Here is a 17,963-nt window from a genome sequence, read left to right as displayed (position 1 = left end):
GGGAAACTCCCTTATCCCAGCGCCGTGTCCCGCTGCTGCCCCTTATTGTTGTTGTCCCTTAAATTTCCCGGGTTTCAAAGGAAGCAGCTCCTCTCCCTCCCTCACTCTCTGCCGGCCAGGGGGGAGGGAGGCTCCAGCTGTGTTGCTTGGCTGCGTTGCTCACCCAATAAGGAGTCGAAGAACGACTGGGGGGTGGAGCTTGCATGCCTTGTGCCGATCAAATTGGCCGCGTTGCCTGGGGACTCGCCTTTGCTCAGCGCTTCCCAGCGGAGAGGTGACAGTGGTTTCCCTTGCTGCATCCCCTTTGCCGGGTTGCTGCGCTGTGGGAACCACTGCTTGAGGCTTCGTTTGGCTGCTGGCTGGGCTTTCTGCCTTTGGCTTGGAGGGGCTCAGAAGTTGAACATACCTGTCCCCGGAAAATCCCTTATTTTGGCTGCTGATCCCTTATTTTCGAGGCTGCTGGTCCCTTATTTTCAAATCTGTAAGTTGACAGCTATGGCAGAGAGACGGGGAAGTTTTGCAGTCTAGGAAAGGCTGCTTTCGTCAGGCCGGAAGGGAAGAGATGGAAAAGGCACAGTGAGGGGTCCCGTTTGGCTTGTGGCGTCCTTTTCCCCAAACCCCACCCAGTTCCTTCAAACTTCACCAGGGTTGCTGCGCTACGGTTCCCAGAATCCCCTGCGAGAAAGGATTGACTACCCCCTTCGAGTATCACAGCACCCTGAGCAAACTTGACTTCCCAGGGCTCTTTTGGGTGGGGGGAAGGCTGGCTGTTCAATGGGGAAAAACACAGGAAAAGGGCCTCCCCCCCCCATAAAAACTTGCTGTAGGTAAGGAGGGGGGAACAGGCATTGAACAGCTCACCTGGGTCAGCCGACCGTTCCTCGCTCAGCTGTCAAATTGCAGTGTGACAACGTCATTACATTTCCATTTATATAGGCAGATAATGAAGAGGTTTGTTCCCTCCTGGTTTCCTTTTTTGAGTTTGTCTCCGCCATTGTTTATTCAATAATGACAATTATCAGTGGAATTTTCTGGTTTTGTGCACACCTGAGGGATCTCCCTCTCTCTATATATATCTATATAAAAGCTCAGGGTACTAATTGGCTGGAAAAGAAATTCGAGCAATTGTAAAATCTCAGCACACAATTCCTACAATGTTGAAGAGTTGGGACCCCAAGAGTCATCTAGATGAACCCCGCTGCCATGCAGATTCTTGCCCGATATATCCGGTGCAGAATTATTATTATTTTAAAAAAATGTGGTTTGCTTTATGCAGTTTTCTGGGTTTGGGAAAATCCGAGGGGTCAAAAGGGGGCAGGAGGGAGGGAAAATACCGTATTTTTCGCTCTATAAGACGCACCAGACCACGAGACGCACCTAGTTTTTGGAAGAGGAAAACAAGAAAAAAAATATTCTGAATCTCAGAATCCAGAACAATAATAGGGATTGCTGTGCAGTGAAAGCAGCAATCCCTCTTGCTGTTCTGGCTTCTGGGATAGCTGTGCAGCCTGCATTCGCTCCATAAGACGCACACACATTTCCTCTTACTTTTTAGGAGGGAAAAAGTGAATCTTATAGAGCAAAAAATACGGTACATGCTTCCATTCTGCACTGGGCAGTTATGAGCCCAGGCAAAAAAAGAAACATTCAAGTGTTGGGGAAGCAGCAGGTCTACAAAGAGAAGCATCGCACTGAATAATCTGCAACCCTGTGTGGAGGGTTTGGAGCCCCATTTCCCCCCAAATTTATTGGGTTGTCCCCAATACCTCAGGTTACAGACGCTTCAGATTGTGTTTTTTCGGGTTACGGATTGCCAAAACCTGGAAGTATTGGAACGGTTTACTTCCGGGTTTCGGCGGTCGTGCATGCGCATGTTAAATCGTGCTTTGCACATGCGCAGAAGCTCTGAATTGCAACCTGCATGTACGCAGATGTGCCGCTGCGGGTTGCGAATGTGCACCCTGCACAGATCACGTTCACAACCCAAGCGTCCACTGGATTGTGTAAGCCTGAATTTACGAGGCGAAGCATCGAGATTGGTGGTGTTTTGAGAGTAAGGCTATGCGAATTTGCGGAAATTATACAGGAACATAAATGGCTGTGTGCGCACAGTGAATTCTGGCGTGGGCAAGCCCTCTGTCGACTGTCAGCAAGTCCTTCGGGGTTTCGACCGGACGCCTTTCCCATCCCTACCTGGAGATGTCGGAGATTTGACCCCGGGTCCTTCCATGTGCTCTCTGGCACAGACCACGAGAGCCGGGACCACAAGGGACGTGGGTGGCAGTGTGGGTTAAACCACAGAGCCTAGGACTTGCCAGTCAGAAGGTTGGTGATTCGAATCCCCGCAATGACGGGGTGAGCTCCCGTTGCTCGGTCCCTGCTCCTGCCAACCTAGCAGTTCGAAAGCACGTCAAAATGCAAGTAGATAAATAGATACCACTCCGGCAGGAAGGTAAACGGCGTTTCCGTGTGCTGCTCTGGTTTGCCAGAAGCGGCTTAGTCATGCTGGCCACATGACCCGGAAGCTGGACGCCGGCTCCCTCGGCCAATAAAGCAAGATGAGCGCCACAACCCCAGTCGGACACAGGGGTCAGGGGTCCCTTTACCTTTACCTTACCTTCCACGTGCTCTTTGGCACAGACCACGAGAGCCAAGTCCACAAGGTGCCTCAACCGATTTGGGCAATCTCGCCTTGAAGGGGAACGCAGTAAAATCCATTCACATTTCCACAGGGTGCTATAAGCACTCATCCGTAGGGGTGGGGGGGGGGAGTAGAGGGCTCTCTTGTCTGGCCCTTGGGGCTGTTCCCCAGGCCACATGTCCCAGCCACGTTCCTTGAATGTCTTTGCCCGTCTGGAAAAGAACCTTGAACCACAATATACCATATTTTTCGCTCTATAAGACGCACCAGACCAAAAGACGCGCCTAGTTTTTGGAGGAGGAAAACAAGAAAAAAAATATGCTGAATCTCAGAAGCCAGAACAGCAAGAGGGATCTCTGCGCAGCGAAAGCAGCAATCCCTCTTGCTGATCTGGCTTCTGGGATAGCTGCGCAGCCTGCATTCGCTCCATAAGACGCACACACATTTCCCCTTACTTTTTAGGAGGGAAAAAGTGAGTCTTATAGAGCAAAAAATACGGTATGTTCTCTAGCTTGCATGGGAAGATGGAGTTTCTTGTCAGCGCAGAGAATTCTGGGATTAAAGGTCAGTCGCATCCTGTCGTTTCGAAAAATACCTTCAGACCTGTCCCTTTCTCCCTGGAAGCTCCCCAGGGAAAGAAGGAAGGAAGGAGACAGAAAAGATGAAAGAGAGAAAGACACAGAGAGGAGGACGGCTAGTAAGAAAGAGATGAAAGACAGGCAGAGAGAAATATCCCAAACAAAAGGAACAGAAGCCGAGTTGTGCCACAAAACAACCCATCCCGTTTTTATTTTAAAGATTCTGAAAAAAAAGAGATCAAAACACACAAGAAACAGTTCTGAGAGTTTAGATTTGAACACACAATTAAGGAGAGAGCGAGTTGCGGGGAAAGAGACAACCCTACTCCCTCTTGAACCCACCAGGAATAAAAATTAAAAAATCAGATCGGGGAGAATTAAAAGCAGCAGCAGAGTCCTATTTCTGAAATCCGTGTTTCTTTCCCCAAACGCAGGCACACACACAAACCCTCATCCACGAAAGGAACGTGCTTAGCAGGAGAAAGGAGGTCCAACTTTGCTCTCCAGGCTAAGTTTGTTTTAAGTGTATTCTTTGGCTGGGGGGTGGGGAGACACTATGGGGCTCATCCGCCCCTCTTTCGGCGAGGAGGCCGACTTGTCCTCAATACATCACTTCGTAGACGGACGCCTTCTTGTCTCCGGAACCGGTGACGATGAACTGGTCGTCGGTGGAAACGTCGCAGCTGAGGACCGATGAAGATTCCTTGGACTGAAAGTTTTTATAAAAAGGGGGAGAGAAAGGGTTAATGTTGAAAGGAAGCCGGGCTTGGTTTTCACGAGAGCAGGAGGTCACCACCCTTCTCGCCCCGAACCTCAGGAAACAAAACTTTAAAACTAAAACCCTCCCATAAATGCTCGGGTGCTACACTCTATATGCCAGCAAGTTTGGAAAACTCAACAGTGGCCAGAAGATTGGAGAAGATCAGTCTACATCCCAATCCCAAAGAAGGGCAGTGCCAAAGAATGCTCCAACTACCGCACAATTGCACTCATTTCACACGCTAGCAAGGTTATGCTTAAAATTCTACAAGGAGGGCTCAAGCAGTATGTGGACCGAGAACTCCCAGAAGTGCAAGCTGGATTTAGAAGAGGCAGAGGAACCAGAGACCAAATTGCAAACATGCGCTGGATTATGAAGAAGGCTAGAGAGTTCCAGAAAGACATCTACTTCTGCTTCATTGACTATGCAAAAGCCTTGGACTGTGTCGACCACGGCAAACTATGGCAAGTTCTTAAAGAAATGGGAGTGCCAGATCACCTCATCTGTCTCCTGAGAAATCTCTATGTGGGACAAGAAGCTACAGTCAGAACTGGATGTGGAACAACTGATTGGTTCAAAATTGGGAAAGGAGTACGGCAAGGCTGTATATTGTCTCCCTGCTTATTCAACTTATATGCAGAATTCATCATGCGAAAGGCTGGGCTGGATGAATCCCTAGCCGGAATTAAGATTGCCGGAAGAAATATCAACAACCTCAGATATGCAGATGACCCTGATGTTGGGAAAGATGGAGGGCGCAAGGAGAAGGGGACGACGGAGGACGAGATGGTGGGACAGTGTTCTCAAAGCTACCAGCATGAGCCTGACCAAACTGGGGGTGGCAGGGGAAGACAGGAGGGCCTGGCGTGCTCTGGTCCAGGGGGTCACAAAGAGGCGGACATGATTAAACGACTAAACAACAACAACAAATAAATGCTAGGGAAAAAATGGAAGCAGAAAAGTTGGAAGGAACCCAAAGGTCATGCATCCCAACCCCTCTGCAATGCAGGAATCTCAGCTAAAGCATCGATTGAACTTCTGCCTAAAAGCCTTCAAGGAAGGAGAGAGCCCATTTCCCAATGGAGTCCGTTTTCCCCGTGCTGAAAATTTATTCCTAATGTTTAGTCGGAACCATCACTGGAACCTGTGGGTTCGAGTCCTACCCTCGGAAGCAGAAGAAAACAAATTTTCCCCATCCGCCATGCGACAGCTCTGGAGATATTTGAAGGTGGCTCTCATTATCTCCTCTATCTCCCAAGCTAAACATACTCAGCTCCTTCAACCGTTCCTCATCAGGCTCGGTTTCTGGACCCTTGACCGTCTAGAACAGGGGTCAACAAACTTTTTCTGCAGGGGGCCGGTCCCTTAGACCTTGTGGGGGGCCGGACTATATTTTGAAGAAAAAAATGTACGGATTCCTATGCCCCACAAATAACCCAGAGGTGCATTTTAAATAAAAGGATACATTCTACTCATGTAAAAACACGGTGATTCCCGGACCGCCCGCAGGCCAGATTTAGAAGGCGATTGGGCCGGATCCAGCCCCCGGGCCTTAGGTTGCCTACCCCTTGTCTAGAAAAAAACTCTCCAGACAACTTATTTGATCAGAGAAAAGGGTGTGGGTTCGAAAGCTAGACGAATTACCACCAATTCTTATGGATAAATGAATTATTGGTCCACAGCCACTTTGCATAGGTCTCCTCTCTCACCCATCAGCGGCCTGACCCTGGCTCTCTCTTACCTGGAATATGCTGGCTCCGTACGGCGTTCGCCAGGCGTTCAATAAGTTGTCCTTGCCAGTGCTTACGAACCATTTTCCTGTAATGGGGAAGAAACAGGCTCTTTGCTGCCTCTCAATAAAGAGAATAATCTCATCTGACCATAGTTGTCAACTTACAGATTTGAAAATAAGGGACCAGCAGCCTCGAAAATAAGGGATCAGCAGCCAAAATAAGGGATTTTCCAAACACAGGTATGTTCAACTTCTGAGCCCCTCCAAGCCAAAGGCAGAAAGCCCAGCCAGCAGCCAAGCGAAGCCTCAAGCGGTGGTTCCCACAGCACAGCAACCCGGCAAAGGGGATGCAGCAAGGGAAACCACCGTCCCCTCTCCGCTGGGAAGCACTGAGCAAAGGCGAGTCCTCAGGCAAGACGGCCGATTTGATCGGCACAAGGCATGCAAGCTCCACCCCCCAAGTCGTTCTTAGACTCCTTATTGGGTGAGCAGCACAGCCAAGCAACCCAGTTGGAGCTTCCCTGGCTGGAAGGGAAGGAGGGAGAGGAGCTGCTTCCTTTGAAACCCGGGAAATTTAAGGGACATCATCAATAAGGGATAGCAGTGGGATACGGCGCTGGGATAAGGGACTGTCCCACCAAATAAGGGACGGTTGACAGGTATGGCTGGAAGGGGCCCTATCTTGCAGAAGCACCCGTCGGTCTGTCTACTCTTTACCTCCTCCCCCGATTTAAAAGCTGCACTTGGCAATTTGAGCTGTTCATAGTACAAAAGATGTCTCTTATGTAATTTTATTCTGTGAACTGCACCAAGACGCTGTGCTGAAGGGCAGTATATAAATCAACAATAATAATAATTTTAGCAGAAACCCCAGGCTTACCGCAGGAGGCGAACTTGAGGGAGAGGACACAGCTCTCGTGGAGATGGAGTTGGTACTTTTCGGGCTTCGAGACGTGAAGGATTTCGACGTGGCTACTTTCCATACCGACCGCCAACCACTCCCCCGTGGGGCAGTAACCCAAGGAAAATATCTGGAAGGGCAAGAGTGGGGGGGGGGGGAGATGGGAGACAGTGGAGGATGAGCCATTAGGGTGAAGGGAGCAGTGCAAAACCTACTTCCAGCCTGACTTCTCACTTCAACCTGTCAGGAAGTGGCTCTGCCTGCCATGAGCTTTAGCACCACCAACTGGTCAGCTCCCAACCTCCCGCCCAATCAGGGCTTCAGTGAGCACCAGCCATCACTGATGGGGACAGAGGGAAGAGAATTGAAAGCAGGCCACGCACCAGGGTTGTGGCCGAGCGGTGGCCACAGTCCCGTGGGTTCCGCACGCCTCTGCCTTAATTTCAGCCCCCACCAAGTTTCTAGACCTCAATTCTAGTTGCAACGCGGGCGGAGGCGAGAAGCAAAAATGGAAAGTGCTGGGCGGATGGTGTAATTTTTTCGGTTGTCCAGGACGCAGTGATTTCTCTCACATGTGCACCCAAGTTTCTAGTTCTCGTTAATTATTGACAGGGAACAACCTGCTGAAATCTCCAAGAAACCAGAGGGCGAGTGGATGGAAAGAAGATTGCCAGGAGTTTGGAGACGGATTTGTTTTTTTGTTTTTTTGTTTGTTGTTGTTTTTTGAGACTGTAGCACCCCTCTCTGCTCCTCACATTTCTGAATCCTTGTTTTTAAGCTAAAGAAAACACGGCAGAAAATCCCCCGGGGATTTACCACCTCCCCATGCCAAAAAGTATTTTGAAAACAACAAAAAAGGCATTTTTTAAAAAAACAACGATGTGATATGTATAAAGTTATGCCCAGTGCCAATATAAGAAAGAAAGCTTTTTCTCCCTTGTTCATAAATCTAGAAATTAGTAAGGGAAGTCCTTGTTCACACAAGGACTCGCTAACCTATGGAACTCACCGCCACAAGAAAGCGATAGACGCTAACACAGATGTCTTTTTCAAGAGGGTTCTGGGAGGCTGCGTCTATCATTGCCGACTGTTAATGGCTGCCCAGAGGCCACACCCACTTCAACCAGGTGAGTCTCCTCCCCCTTCTGCCCCCTCCTTTGCCCCCCTCCCCATGCCTGTGAGGTGAAGTCGTGCTGTTGAAGCTGGCGGCCTTCGCGGAGGTCCCAGCACCGCACGGTGTTGTCCAGGCCTCCCGTCCAAAGTTTGGTGCCGTCGTTCGAGATGTCGATGCAACTGGCGCCGTCCGTGTGGCCCTGGAACTGCCTGGAAAGAAAGATATAAAAGGAGAAGGGAGTCACCCAATATTCCAGGAATGACAGTGTGACGCAGCAGCTAAAAAAGCCAATGCAATTCTGGGCTGCATCAATAGGAGTATAGCATCTAGATCAAGGGAAGTAACAGTGCCACTGTATTCTGCTCTGGTCAGACCTCACCTGGAGTACTGTGTCCAGTTCTGGGCACCACAGTTCAAGAAGGACACTGACAAACTGGAACGTGTCCAGAGGAGGGCAACCCAAATGGTCAAAGGCCTGGAAACGATGCCTTATGAGGAACGGCTAAGGGAGCTGGGCATGTTTAGCCTGGAGAAGAGGAGGTGACGGGGTGATATGATAGCCATGTTCAAATATATAAAAGGATGCCACATAGAGGAGGGAGAAAGGTTGTTTTCTGCTGCTCCAGAGAAGCGGATCCAAACTACAAGAAAGAAGATTCCACCTAAACATTAGGAAGAACTTCCTGACAGTAAGAGCTGTTGGACAGTGGAATTTGCTGCCCAGGAGTGTGGTGGAGTCTCCTTCTTTGGAGGTCTTTAAGCAAAGGCTTGACAACCATATGTCAGGAGTGCTCTGATGGGGTTTCCTGCTTGGCAGGGGGTTGGACTCGATGGCCCTTGTGGTCTCTTCCAACTCTAGGATTCTATGATTCTATGACAGATTAGACATGTTGGAATAATCGATCATCTGGGTCTCGCACAGAGCTGGTGCTTTGAAGCCCCAATAGACACCTGAACTTTGGGCCTTCAAAGCACCAGGTGCTATTTTCTGAAAGCATTCAGAACCATAGCTGTCAACTTTCCCCTTTTCTTGCGAGGAATCCTATTCGGAATAAGGGAATTTCCCTTTAAAAAAGGGGAAACGTTGACAGCTATGCTCAGAACCCCTGACTGGCAAATGAAGCAGTTCTTACTTAATGATGGTGAAAGAGGAGAGCGCAAAATATGGTCTGAAGCCCATCATCAAAAAAACGAAGATCATGGCCACTGGGCCCATCACCTCCTGGCAAATAGAAGGGGAAGAAATGGAGGCAGCGAGAGATTTTACTTTCTTGGGCTCCATGATCACTGCAGGTGGTGACAGCAGTCACAAAATTAAAAGACGCCTGCTTCTTGGGAGAAAAGCAATGACAAACCTAGACAGCATCTTAAAAAGCAGAGACATCACCTTGCCAACAAAGTGCGTATAGTAAAAGCTCTGGTTTTCCCAGCAGTGATGTATGGAAGTGAGAGCTGGACCATAAAGAAGGCTGATCGTCAAAGAATTGAATTCTGGTGCTGGAGGAGACTCTTGAGAGTCCCATGGACTGCAAGAAGATCAAACCTCTCCATTCTGAAGGAAACCAGCCCTGAGCGCTCACTGGAAGGACAGATCCTGAAGCTGAGGCCCCAAGACTTTGGCCACCTCATGAGAAGAGAAGGCTCCCTGGAAAAGACCCTGATGTTGGGAAAGATGGAGGGTGCAAGGAGAAGGGGACGACGGAGGACGAGATGGTGGGACGGTGTTCTCGAAGCTACCAGCATGAGTTTGACCAAACTGCGGGAGGCAGTGGAAGACAGGAGTGCCTGGTGTGCTCTGGTCCAGGGGGTCACTAAGAGTCAGACACGACTAAACGACAACACTTAGGGGTCATCACAGAAGGGTGACATTTTTGCTGGCCAAAAGGCCTTTGTTCTGAAACCGGTGTCCCACTAAAGCAGTAATTTCCAAAGTTGGTTGTTTAGTGTCCGGGTAGAACGATGGGGGTGGAGATGCTCCTTCAGGTCTACTGGGCCCTTTAGGGCTTTCAAGGTCAGCACCAACACTTTGAATTGTGCTCGGAAACGTACTGGGAGCCAATGTAGGTCTTTCAAGACCGGTGTTATATGGTTTCAGCGGCCGCTCCCAGTCCTCAGTCTAGCTGCCGCATTCTGGATTAATTGTCATTTCCAGGTCACCTTCAAAGGTAGCCCCACGTAGAGCACATGGCAGTAGTCCAAGCGCGAGATAACTAGAGCATGCACCACTCTGGCGAGACAGTCCGCGGGCAGGAAGGGTCTCATCCTGCGTACCAGATGGAGCTGCCCTGGACACAGAATTGACCTGTGCCTCCAGGGACAGCTGTGAGTCCAGAATGACTCCCAGGCTGCGCACCTGGTCCTTCAGGGACACAGTCGCCCCATTCAGGACCAGAGAGTCCCCCACACCCGCCCGCCTCCTTGGACAGACTGCCAGCAGGTAACACTCACCTAACAAGGGTCTGGTTCTGGAGGTCCCAGACCACGATGTTGCCATCGCTGCAGCAGGAAAAGCAGACCTTGGCATCGGGGCTGATGGCGAGGGCATAGCAGGCCGGGGCAGAGGACGTCAGCTCCGCCTTGATCCGGGGAGTCGGCGCCGCCAGGTCCCAAATGGACAGGGTGCTGGCCTCCCCGCCCACGATCAAACTTCTGCTGTCGGGGAGGAGCTTGCACGACCGAATGTAGTTTTCTCGGTTCTGTGGCGAGGGAGGAAGAGGTTTAAGGAAGCGGCCGGCACGTTTGGAACGGATAAAACGATCAGCGCTCACCCCTGAAGATCGCGAATACAGCCGTACCTCTGGAATCTGTTCCTGAAGTCCGTTTGACTTCCAAAACATTCGGAAACCAAAGCGCGGCTTCTGATTGGCTTCAGGAAGCTTCAATCGGAAGCCGCGTCGGACGTTCGGGTTCCAAAGAACGTTCGCAAACCGGAAGAGGCACCTCCGGGTTTGCGGCGTTCGGGAGCCGAAAGGTTCGACTTGCAAGGCGTTCGGGATTCGACTGTAGAGGGAATGGCGATATTCCCAGTTTCTTTCGTAAGCGATAGAAATAGCACACGCAACACAGAAATATCCCACACGTCTGAATTCTAGGCCAACCGAAGAGGCAAACGGTTTATTAAGTCGCGCTTGGAAAATAAAATTGCAGCTGGAGTGATCCTGCTCAGGGCTGCAGCCTGCCAGTTACAACCTTTGTCGGAGACTCCATTCCATGTCCGCATCCCCCCCCCCACCTGACCCCATTCCAGATACTCCCCATTCCAGCCTTTAAGCAGCTTAAGGTTTGCTCTAGGTTAGAATATAAAACTGCAAATGGAGTGATTCTGCTCAGGGCTGCAGCCTGCCAGCCACAACCTTTGTCGGAAACTCCATTCCATGTTTGCTTCAACTCCACCCCCCGACCCCATTCCAGCCTTTAAGCAGCTTAAGGTTTACTCTACCTTAGAATATAAAATTGCAAATGGAGTGATCCTGCTCAGGGCTGCAGCCCGCCAGCCACAACCTTTGTCAGAGACTCCATTCCGTGTCCTCTTTCCCTGACCTGACCCCAAACAGAAAGTCATAATTCCAGGCCCATCCCTCATTAACTGATTAATTTTTAGCGGGTTGACCCTTTGGGTTTTCTCCCCTTCTTGCACATGGAAAATGCCGTTTTGAATGAGAAATGATTGGCACTCACCCCCGAAGATTGGTGCTAGAAGGAATGATGGTGATATATTTCTTTTAAAAGACAGGAAGCAATAAAAACCATCTTGCAAGGACCACGAGAACACCCAAGTCCTGGGAGACCCTAGGGATGCGCTTGGGAAACCGAGTCACGCAAACCAACACACACACACACACACCCCTGTCCTCGTACATACCAGGCAGTCCAGCTGCGCCACGGGGGTCTTGGCGCCCGGCTGGGCCACGTCCCACACCTTCACGCAGCCTTTTCCCCCCGTGTAGACGTGCTGCGTCGAATTGCTGATGGTGACGGCGCAGACCACCTCCCCGTGCGTCAGCGTGTGGAGCTGGCGGGCGTGGCGAGGGATGCCCGAGCCGATGAGGGCGTCGGGCGGGAAGGGCACCGGCTGCATCTGCCCGTCGGAGCTGACGTGGAAGGAGTAGGCTCTGCGGGGGAACCGGGGAGAAGGCTTTGTGGAGGGGGAACGGAACGGCCCCTTGGGCTTCGCAAAAAGACCCCGGACCCTGCGGGGTGAGGCCTCCCTCCAGGGGCCCAGGAAGGCGCCGCGAACTGCCAATCCCCTAAAATCTTTGCCGCCACTGAACTAAATATCAGCACGACTTAAGGGAAAGTTCTGCACCAAACAAGGGAGACCTTGCAAAACGCTGTTGCGGCGTAGGCCTCTCCTGCCCTGCCAGCCAAGCCCTTTTCCTGTAAACTCCGTTCCAGGCCTCTCGGCCACCCCCCACCCCAAAACCCAAACACAGAACTGTCCACACAAGGGAAGCTGCAAATAACAATGTTTGGGTCTGGAGGGCTGTGTTTTTTTCTCAAAAACTCTCCATGCCATTGTTTGCGAGATATTTGAGGACTCGGAGGTGATGGCAGCTGCAATCTGAAACCCTCATCAGGCGAGGGTTTGAGTTTGCCCATCGGCCAGGAAAGTCCCAGGGCAACCTTAAGCCGGTCCCTCTCCCTCTCTCCCTAACCTACATCGCAGGGCTGTTGTGAACCCCCATTTATTTATTTAAGGCTAAGCAGTTTGCATTTTGAAGCCGGCAGCACCCAATGATCTTCTGAAGAAAGCAGGGGCACAAAAAAGCAGATAGAAATTCTCAATCTATTATTGTCTATTATCTACCTCTCTACCTCTCTTTCAAATCGGAACCGGTAAAAGTGGTGAAGGTCCTGTGTGAGTGTCTGGAGGCGGTTGGAGGATGGATGGCGGCTAACAGATTGAGGTTGAATCCTGACATGATAGAAGGACTGTTTCTGGGGGACAGGAGGCAGGCGGGTGTGGGGGACTCCCTGGTCCTGAATGGGGTCACTGTGCGCCTGAAGGACCAGGTGTGCAGCCTGGGAGTCATTCTGGACTCACAGCTGTCCATGGAGGTGCAGGTTAATTCTGTGTCCAGGGCAGCTCCATCTGGTACGCAGAATGAGACCCTTCCTGCCCGCAGACTGTCTCGCCATGCTCTGGTTATCTCTCGCTTGGACTACTGCAAGCTACCTTTGAATGTGACCCGGAAACTACAACTAATCCAGAATGCGGCAGCTAGACTGAGGACCGGGAGCAGCCGCCAAGACCATATAACACCGGTCTTGAAAGACCTACACTGGCTCCCAGTACGTTTCTGAGCACAATTCAAAGTGTTGGTGCTGACCTTGAAAGCCCTAAACGGCCCAGTATACCTGAAGGAGCGTCTCCATCTCCATCATTCTGCCCAGACACTGATGTCCAGCTCTGAGGGCCTTCTGGCGGTTCCCTCCCTGTGAGAAGCCAAGTTACAGGGAACCAGGCAGAGGGCCTTCTCGGTGGTGGCGCCCGCCCTGTGGAATGCCCTCCCACCAGATATCAAAGAAAACAACAACTACCAGACTTTTAGAAGACATCTAAAGGCAGCCCTGTTTAGGGAAGCTTTTAATGTTTAAATAGGTTATTGTATTTTAGTGTTTTGTTGGGAGCTGCCCAGAGTGGCTGGGGAAACCCAGCCAGATGGGCTGGGTACAAATAAATAATAATAATAATAATAATAATAATTATTATTATTATTATTGTCATCGTCTGTTAGCTTGAGAGGCTCAGACATGGGAATGCAAAGGGGGAGGTTTTTAGACACTGTTTATTGTCATCGTTGCTTCGCTTCCCTTGGGACGGCACCCTCCTCAATCCCCAAATTTGTCCCTTGCTGTGCACACAGACCCCCACGCCATCACTTACGGCTTTGCTGAAGGCACACCTGTCTGCATCCCTGTCGACAATCCCGGGACCCGCAGGTGAGAGTGAGGGTCATAGGCGACCTGGTCAGACCAGAGGAGAGGATTAGCTTTGGTTAACAGACAGCAACTTGAGTTTCACAAAGCCACCGAATCAAAGTGGGAGCAAACTCTTTATTGGCAAAAACACAGACTTGGCCTAGTGGGCGGGGCAGCTCATCTCTGGCAGGTCTTTCTACATTTAAACCAGTCGGTGGGACTGGAAGCACCTGTCTCCCCATAGTCCCTTCCTCTCCAGGGTTTTTGCCAAGCAATTGGAGACTGCGCCTGCGTCAGCCAACCTATCCTCTGCCCTTTTCATGCCTCTCCTGGTTCTGGGAGAGCAGTAGGGAAGCGAGCTTGTCGCAGTGTAGCCTTATTAGACTTTACCGATTGGTGGGCTCTGCGTTGCTCCCGGAAGGGAGGGAGGAAGTCAAATGACACCGAGGGTTGGTTCAGAGAAAGAGTTCTTTATTTCTGCTGTCCGGAACAGCAGAAAGGCACCTGTGTGGTGAGTCCACAGCAAGTCCAAAGAAGCAAGCCCATAGGGAAATTCGTCTTGCGAAGCAACTCAAAAAACGAAAAACTCTTTCGTCTTGCGAGTTTTTCGTCTTACGAGGCATTAATCTTGCGAGGTACCACTGTACACGCAGGTTGACATCACATATGTTCCTGCTCCAGTATTCTTAACCATAAAAGGGTTTTCCTTCCTGTTCTTCTGACCATAAAAGGGTATTCCTGTCCCCCCCTATACTCTTATCTTGGAGCAAGAGGTCACCAACTCCAAGAACACACTCTGGCGCTGTTCCCGGACTAGGTCTGTGCATCTTTGTAGTCAGGACGTAAGATAAGGCCCAGACGTACCATCCCCGTTCCACTTTGGAACGGACAAGGCCATTACCCGCCTTCATGGACTGATAAGGGAGAGAGCTTTGAGCACTTGTTTATACAGCTGGGTTTTGGCTCAAGAGCTCAAGTTAAAGCATTTTAGAAACGCTCCCTTGGAAAAGGAAAAATGGGGATTTGGGGTCCCTGCACAGAAACCCATTCCTTCAGCAGCGACAGTGAAAAGATCCAGATAATGATTTGAATCAACGACCCAGCAGGGCAAGATTCCTGCATCGCAGGCGGTGTGATCCGGTCCAACTCTACAATTCTATGATAAGCTACACAACCAGATTGGAACACAGGCCAATATTCTACACATCTGGTTTGGGCTTGAACAGGCGGGAAAATGTTTTCAGCCGGTGCCAAAATAAGCAGGGAGTTTCAAAGTGACCACAGCAAAAGATCAGTTTCTGACAAGCGCAGAATAACGAAAAAGGCTTCTTCCCATGGAGAGATGGCCATTTGCCACAAGAAATAAATCATTTACTGCTACTTCAATCCGCCCTTGATTTCACAACCATGAAGACCAGACACTTTTCAGTTTTAGGTGGAAGGTTTTAATTCAGTGGCAGAGTGGCCAGTCTTCAGCTGGTCCCGGATGCAACTCCCTGGCATCTCTGGGTTCGGCTAAGCCTGGCACCTGAAATGCTGGTGAGCTGCTGCCAGCCAGTGTATGCAGCACTGGTCTAGATGGGCTTCGACTCGGGTAGGACTTATCTTTCGTTCAGAAACTTGAGGACTGGAACCTTGCATTTTGCTTTGAGGAAGCGCGGTGGCTCATTGGCAGTCTCAATCCACAGCATCTATAGGCTGGGCCGAGCATGTTCCCCCTGCCTGAAATACTGGAGAGATGCTGCCAACCTGTGTAGGCAGCACTGGTCTAGATGGAGCAAGGGTCTGGCTCACCATAGGGCAGCCCCCTCTCGTTTCCCTAAGCGGCAATGGCCCGAAACACTTACCAGAGGGGAACGCCCGTAGCTGGCGGCCCCTACGACCGCCGCCCCATTGAGCTGGGGGGTTACCAGGTGCAGCCCCGCGTAAGGCCCCGCACTCGCCATGTCGCCGTTGACAGACGCGTGCGCCACGTTGAAGGCGGCTTGGTAGGAGCTCTGGACCGTGAGTGGATTTCGCAGGCTCAGGGCTGAAGTGGAAGAAAAGGATCAAGGAATAGATGAGAGATGGATGTAAAGGGATGGGACGCGGGTGGCGCTGTGGGTTAAACCACAGAGCCTAGGACTTGCCGATCAGAAGGTCGGCGGTTCGAATCCCCGCGACGGGGTGAGCTCCCGTTGCTCGGTCCCTGCTCCTGCCCACCTAGCAGTTCGAAAGCACGTCGAAGTGCAAGTAGATAAATAGGTACCGCTCCGGCGGGAAGGTAAACGGCATTTCCGTGTGCTGCTCTGGTTCACCAGAAGCGGCTTAGTCCTGCTGGCCACATGACCCAGAAATTGTACGCTGTAAAGGGACCCCTGACCATTAGGTCCAGTCGTGGATGACTCTGGGGTTGCGGCGCTCATCTCGCTTTACTGGCCGAGGGAGCCGGTGTACAGCTTCCGGGTCATGTGGCCAGCAGGACTAAGCCGCTACTGGCGAACCAGAGCAGCGCACGGAAACGCCGTTTACCTTCCTGCCGGAGTGGTACCTATTTATCTACTTGCACTTTGATGTGCTTTCGAACTGCTAGGTTGGCAGGAGCAGGGACCGAGCAACGGGAGCTCACCCCGTCATTGCGGGGATTCGAACCGCCGACCTTCTGATCAGCAAGTCCTAGGCTCTGTGGTTTAACCCACAGCGCCACCCGCGTCCCACAATGGATTATTAGGATATAATAATAAGCACTCCATTAAACATGTCCGCAGTGAAGTTTAATTTGGCGAGTGCTTCACACAGCAGGTTAGCAAGCTGTTCTTGTGAAGCTTTTGCTGCTCTGTGAAGCACACAACAGCTCTGAAAGCTTCACAGTGCCTCTGCCTCCATTAAAAGGTTCACCTGGGCTCCCTGCCCTACTTGCTTTCTCTCTCTCCTGCCTGCTGCTCATCACACTGGCGTTGGAGTGGCCCCCTACTGGCAGCTACAGGAACTGCAGCGTGACGATAGCCTTACAACCTTATTTCTATAGGAAGAAAAAGCCAAAAGGACTTGAAGCCTAGTTTGATAGCAGTTCACACACCTCCCCACTCTGCCCCGCTCAAATCACAGACCCACTTCCGATCTCCCCCAAATTACCGAGAGATTCCACTGTCTGCTTCGCGACCCCTGGACGGAGCTGGGGCGTGCTGCTGCTGGAGGATCCCTGCGCCGTCCCTTCGCCTTGGGAAGTCGGGGTGCTGGATTTCAAACCGGGGGTGCCCGCTTTCTCTACCTGGAAGGTATTACTGCTTTAATTTTATTTATTTACACCTCTGCCCCCATCCCTTTCTCAGAGACGCTCGGGGAGAGCGGACAAAGTCCTTCCCACTCTTAAAAGAAGAAAAAATCACGACGACAACTGAGGTCTAGCTCGGGGTGTGTGTGTGTCTTCTGGTGGTTGTGTCTCTGCGAGACATGAGGCATAGCTGTCAACTTACAGATTTGAAAATAAGGGACCAGCAGCCTCGAAAATAAGGCATCAGCAGCCAAAATAAGGGATTTTCAGAGTGCTGGTATGTTCAACTTCTGAGCCCCTCCGAGCCAAAGTCGGAAAGCCCAGCCAGCAGCCAAACGAAGCCTCAAGGGGTGGTTCCCACAGCGCAGCAACCCAGCAAAGGGGATGCAGCAAGTAAAACCACCGTCACCTCTCCGCTGGGAAGCGCTGAGCAAAGGCGAGTCCCCAGGCAACGCGGCCGATTTGATCAGCACAAGGCATGCAAGCTCCACCCCCCAGTCGTTCTTAGACTCCTTATAGGGTGAGCAACGCAGCCAAGCAACACAGTTGGAGCCTCCCTCCTCCCTGGCCGGCAGGGAGGGAGGGAGAGGAGCCGCTTCTTTTGAAACCCGGGAAATTTAAGGGGCATCATCAATAAGGGACAGCAGCGGGACACGGCGCTGGGATAAGGGACTTTCCCGCCAAATAAGGGATGGCTGACAGCTATGACGTGAGGTAGCAGGGCCTTCTCTGTAGTGTCACCCTCCCATCAGATGTCAAGGAAATAAACAATGGCGCGGGCTTTTAGAAGACACCTGAAGGTAACCTTGTACAGGGATGTTTTTAAGCTTTACTGTGGCTTCATAATTTGATGGAAGCAAATTTATTATATTATAAATATAACGTAATCATTAGCTGGAGGCACCAAACATGGTGAGCTTCAAATATCTGAAGGACCGTCTGTTCCGACCAGGTCTGCTGGACGCTTACGGTGTTTTCAAGGTTCAAGGTGTCACTATCAGTGTGTAAAGCCCTTCGCAACTCGGGACCAGTTTACGTGCGAGATCCTTTTCCTACTCTAAG

At 51.1% G+C, this 17,963-nt stretch overlaps 1 protein-coding gene across 2 annotated transcripts in view; it reads right to left on the bottom strand.

Annotated features, from left to right (window-relative positions):
- Positions 1 to 3,400: 3,400 nt before the first annotated feature.
- The window catches only part of LOC310835580 (transducin-like enhancer protein 1), a 43,348-nt gene continuing 28,785 nt past the window's right edge, over positions 3,401 to 17,963 (bottom strand). For both annotated transcript variants that reach the window (XM_083720339.1, XM_083720338.1), the window contains exons 13-21: positions 16,763 to 16,898; positions 15,496 to 15,677; positions 13,614 to 13,693; positions 11,589 to 11,838; positions 10,175 to 10,422; positions 7,788 to 7,935; positions 6,592 to 6,742; positions 5,721 to 5,797; positions 3,401 to 3,928 (exon numbers count right to left, since the gene is read on the bottom strand). In XM_083720339.1, coding sequence (XP_083576465.1) covers positions 3,821 to 3,928; positions 5,721 to 5,797; positions 6,592 to 6,742; positions 7,788 to 7,935; positions 10,175 to 10,422; positions 11,589 to 11,838; positions 13,614 to 13,693; positions 15,496 to 15,677; positions 16,763 to 16,898 — 1,380 coding nt within the window. In that variant the 3' untranslated portion in view covers positions 3,401 to 3,820. The remainder of the gene's footprint in view (positions 3,929 to 5,720; positions 5,798 to 6,591; positions 6,743 to 7,787; positions 7,936 to 10,174; positions 10,423 to 11,588; positions 11,839 to 13,613; positions 13,694 to 15,495; positions 15,678 to 16,762; positions 16,899 to 17,963) is intronic.

The sequence above is a fragment of the Podarcis gaigeae genome (assembly GCF_964106915.1).
Source record: "Podarcis gaigeae genome assembly, chromosome: 18".
Classification (NCBI taxonomy): domain Eukaryota; kingdom Metazoa; phylum Chordata; class Lepidosauria; order Squamata; family Lacertidae; genus Podarcis; species Podarcis gaigeae.
This window is presented reverse-complemented; position numbering and strand designations above follow the sequence as displayed.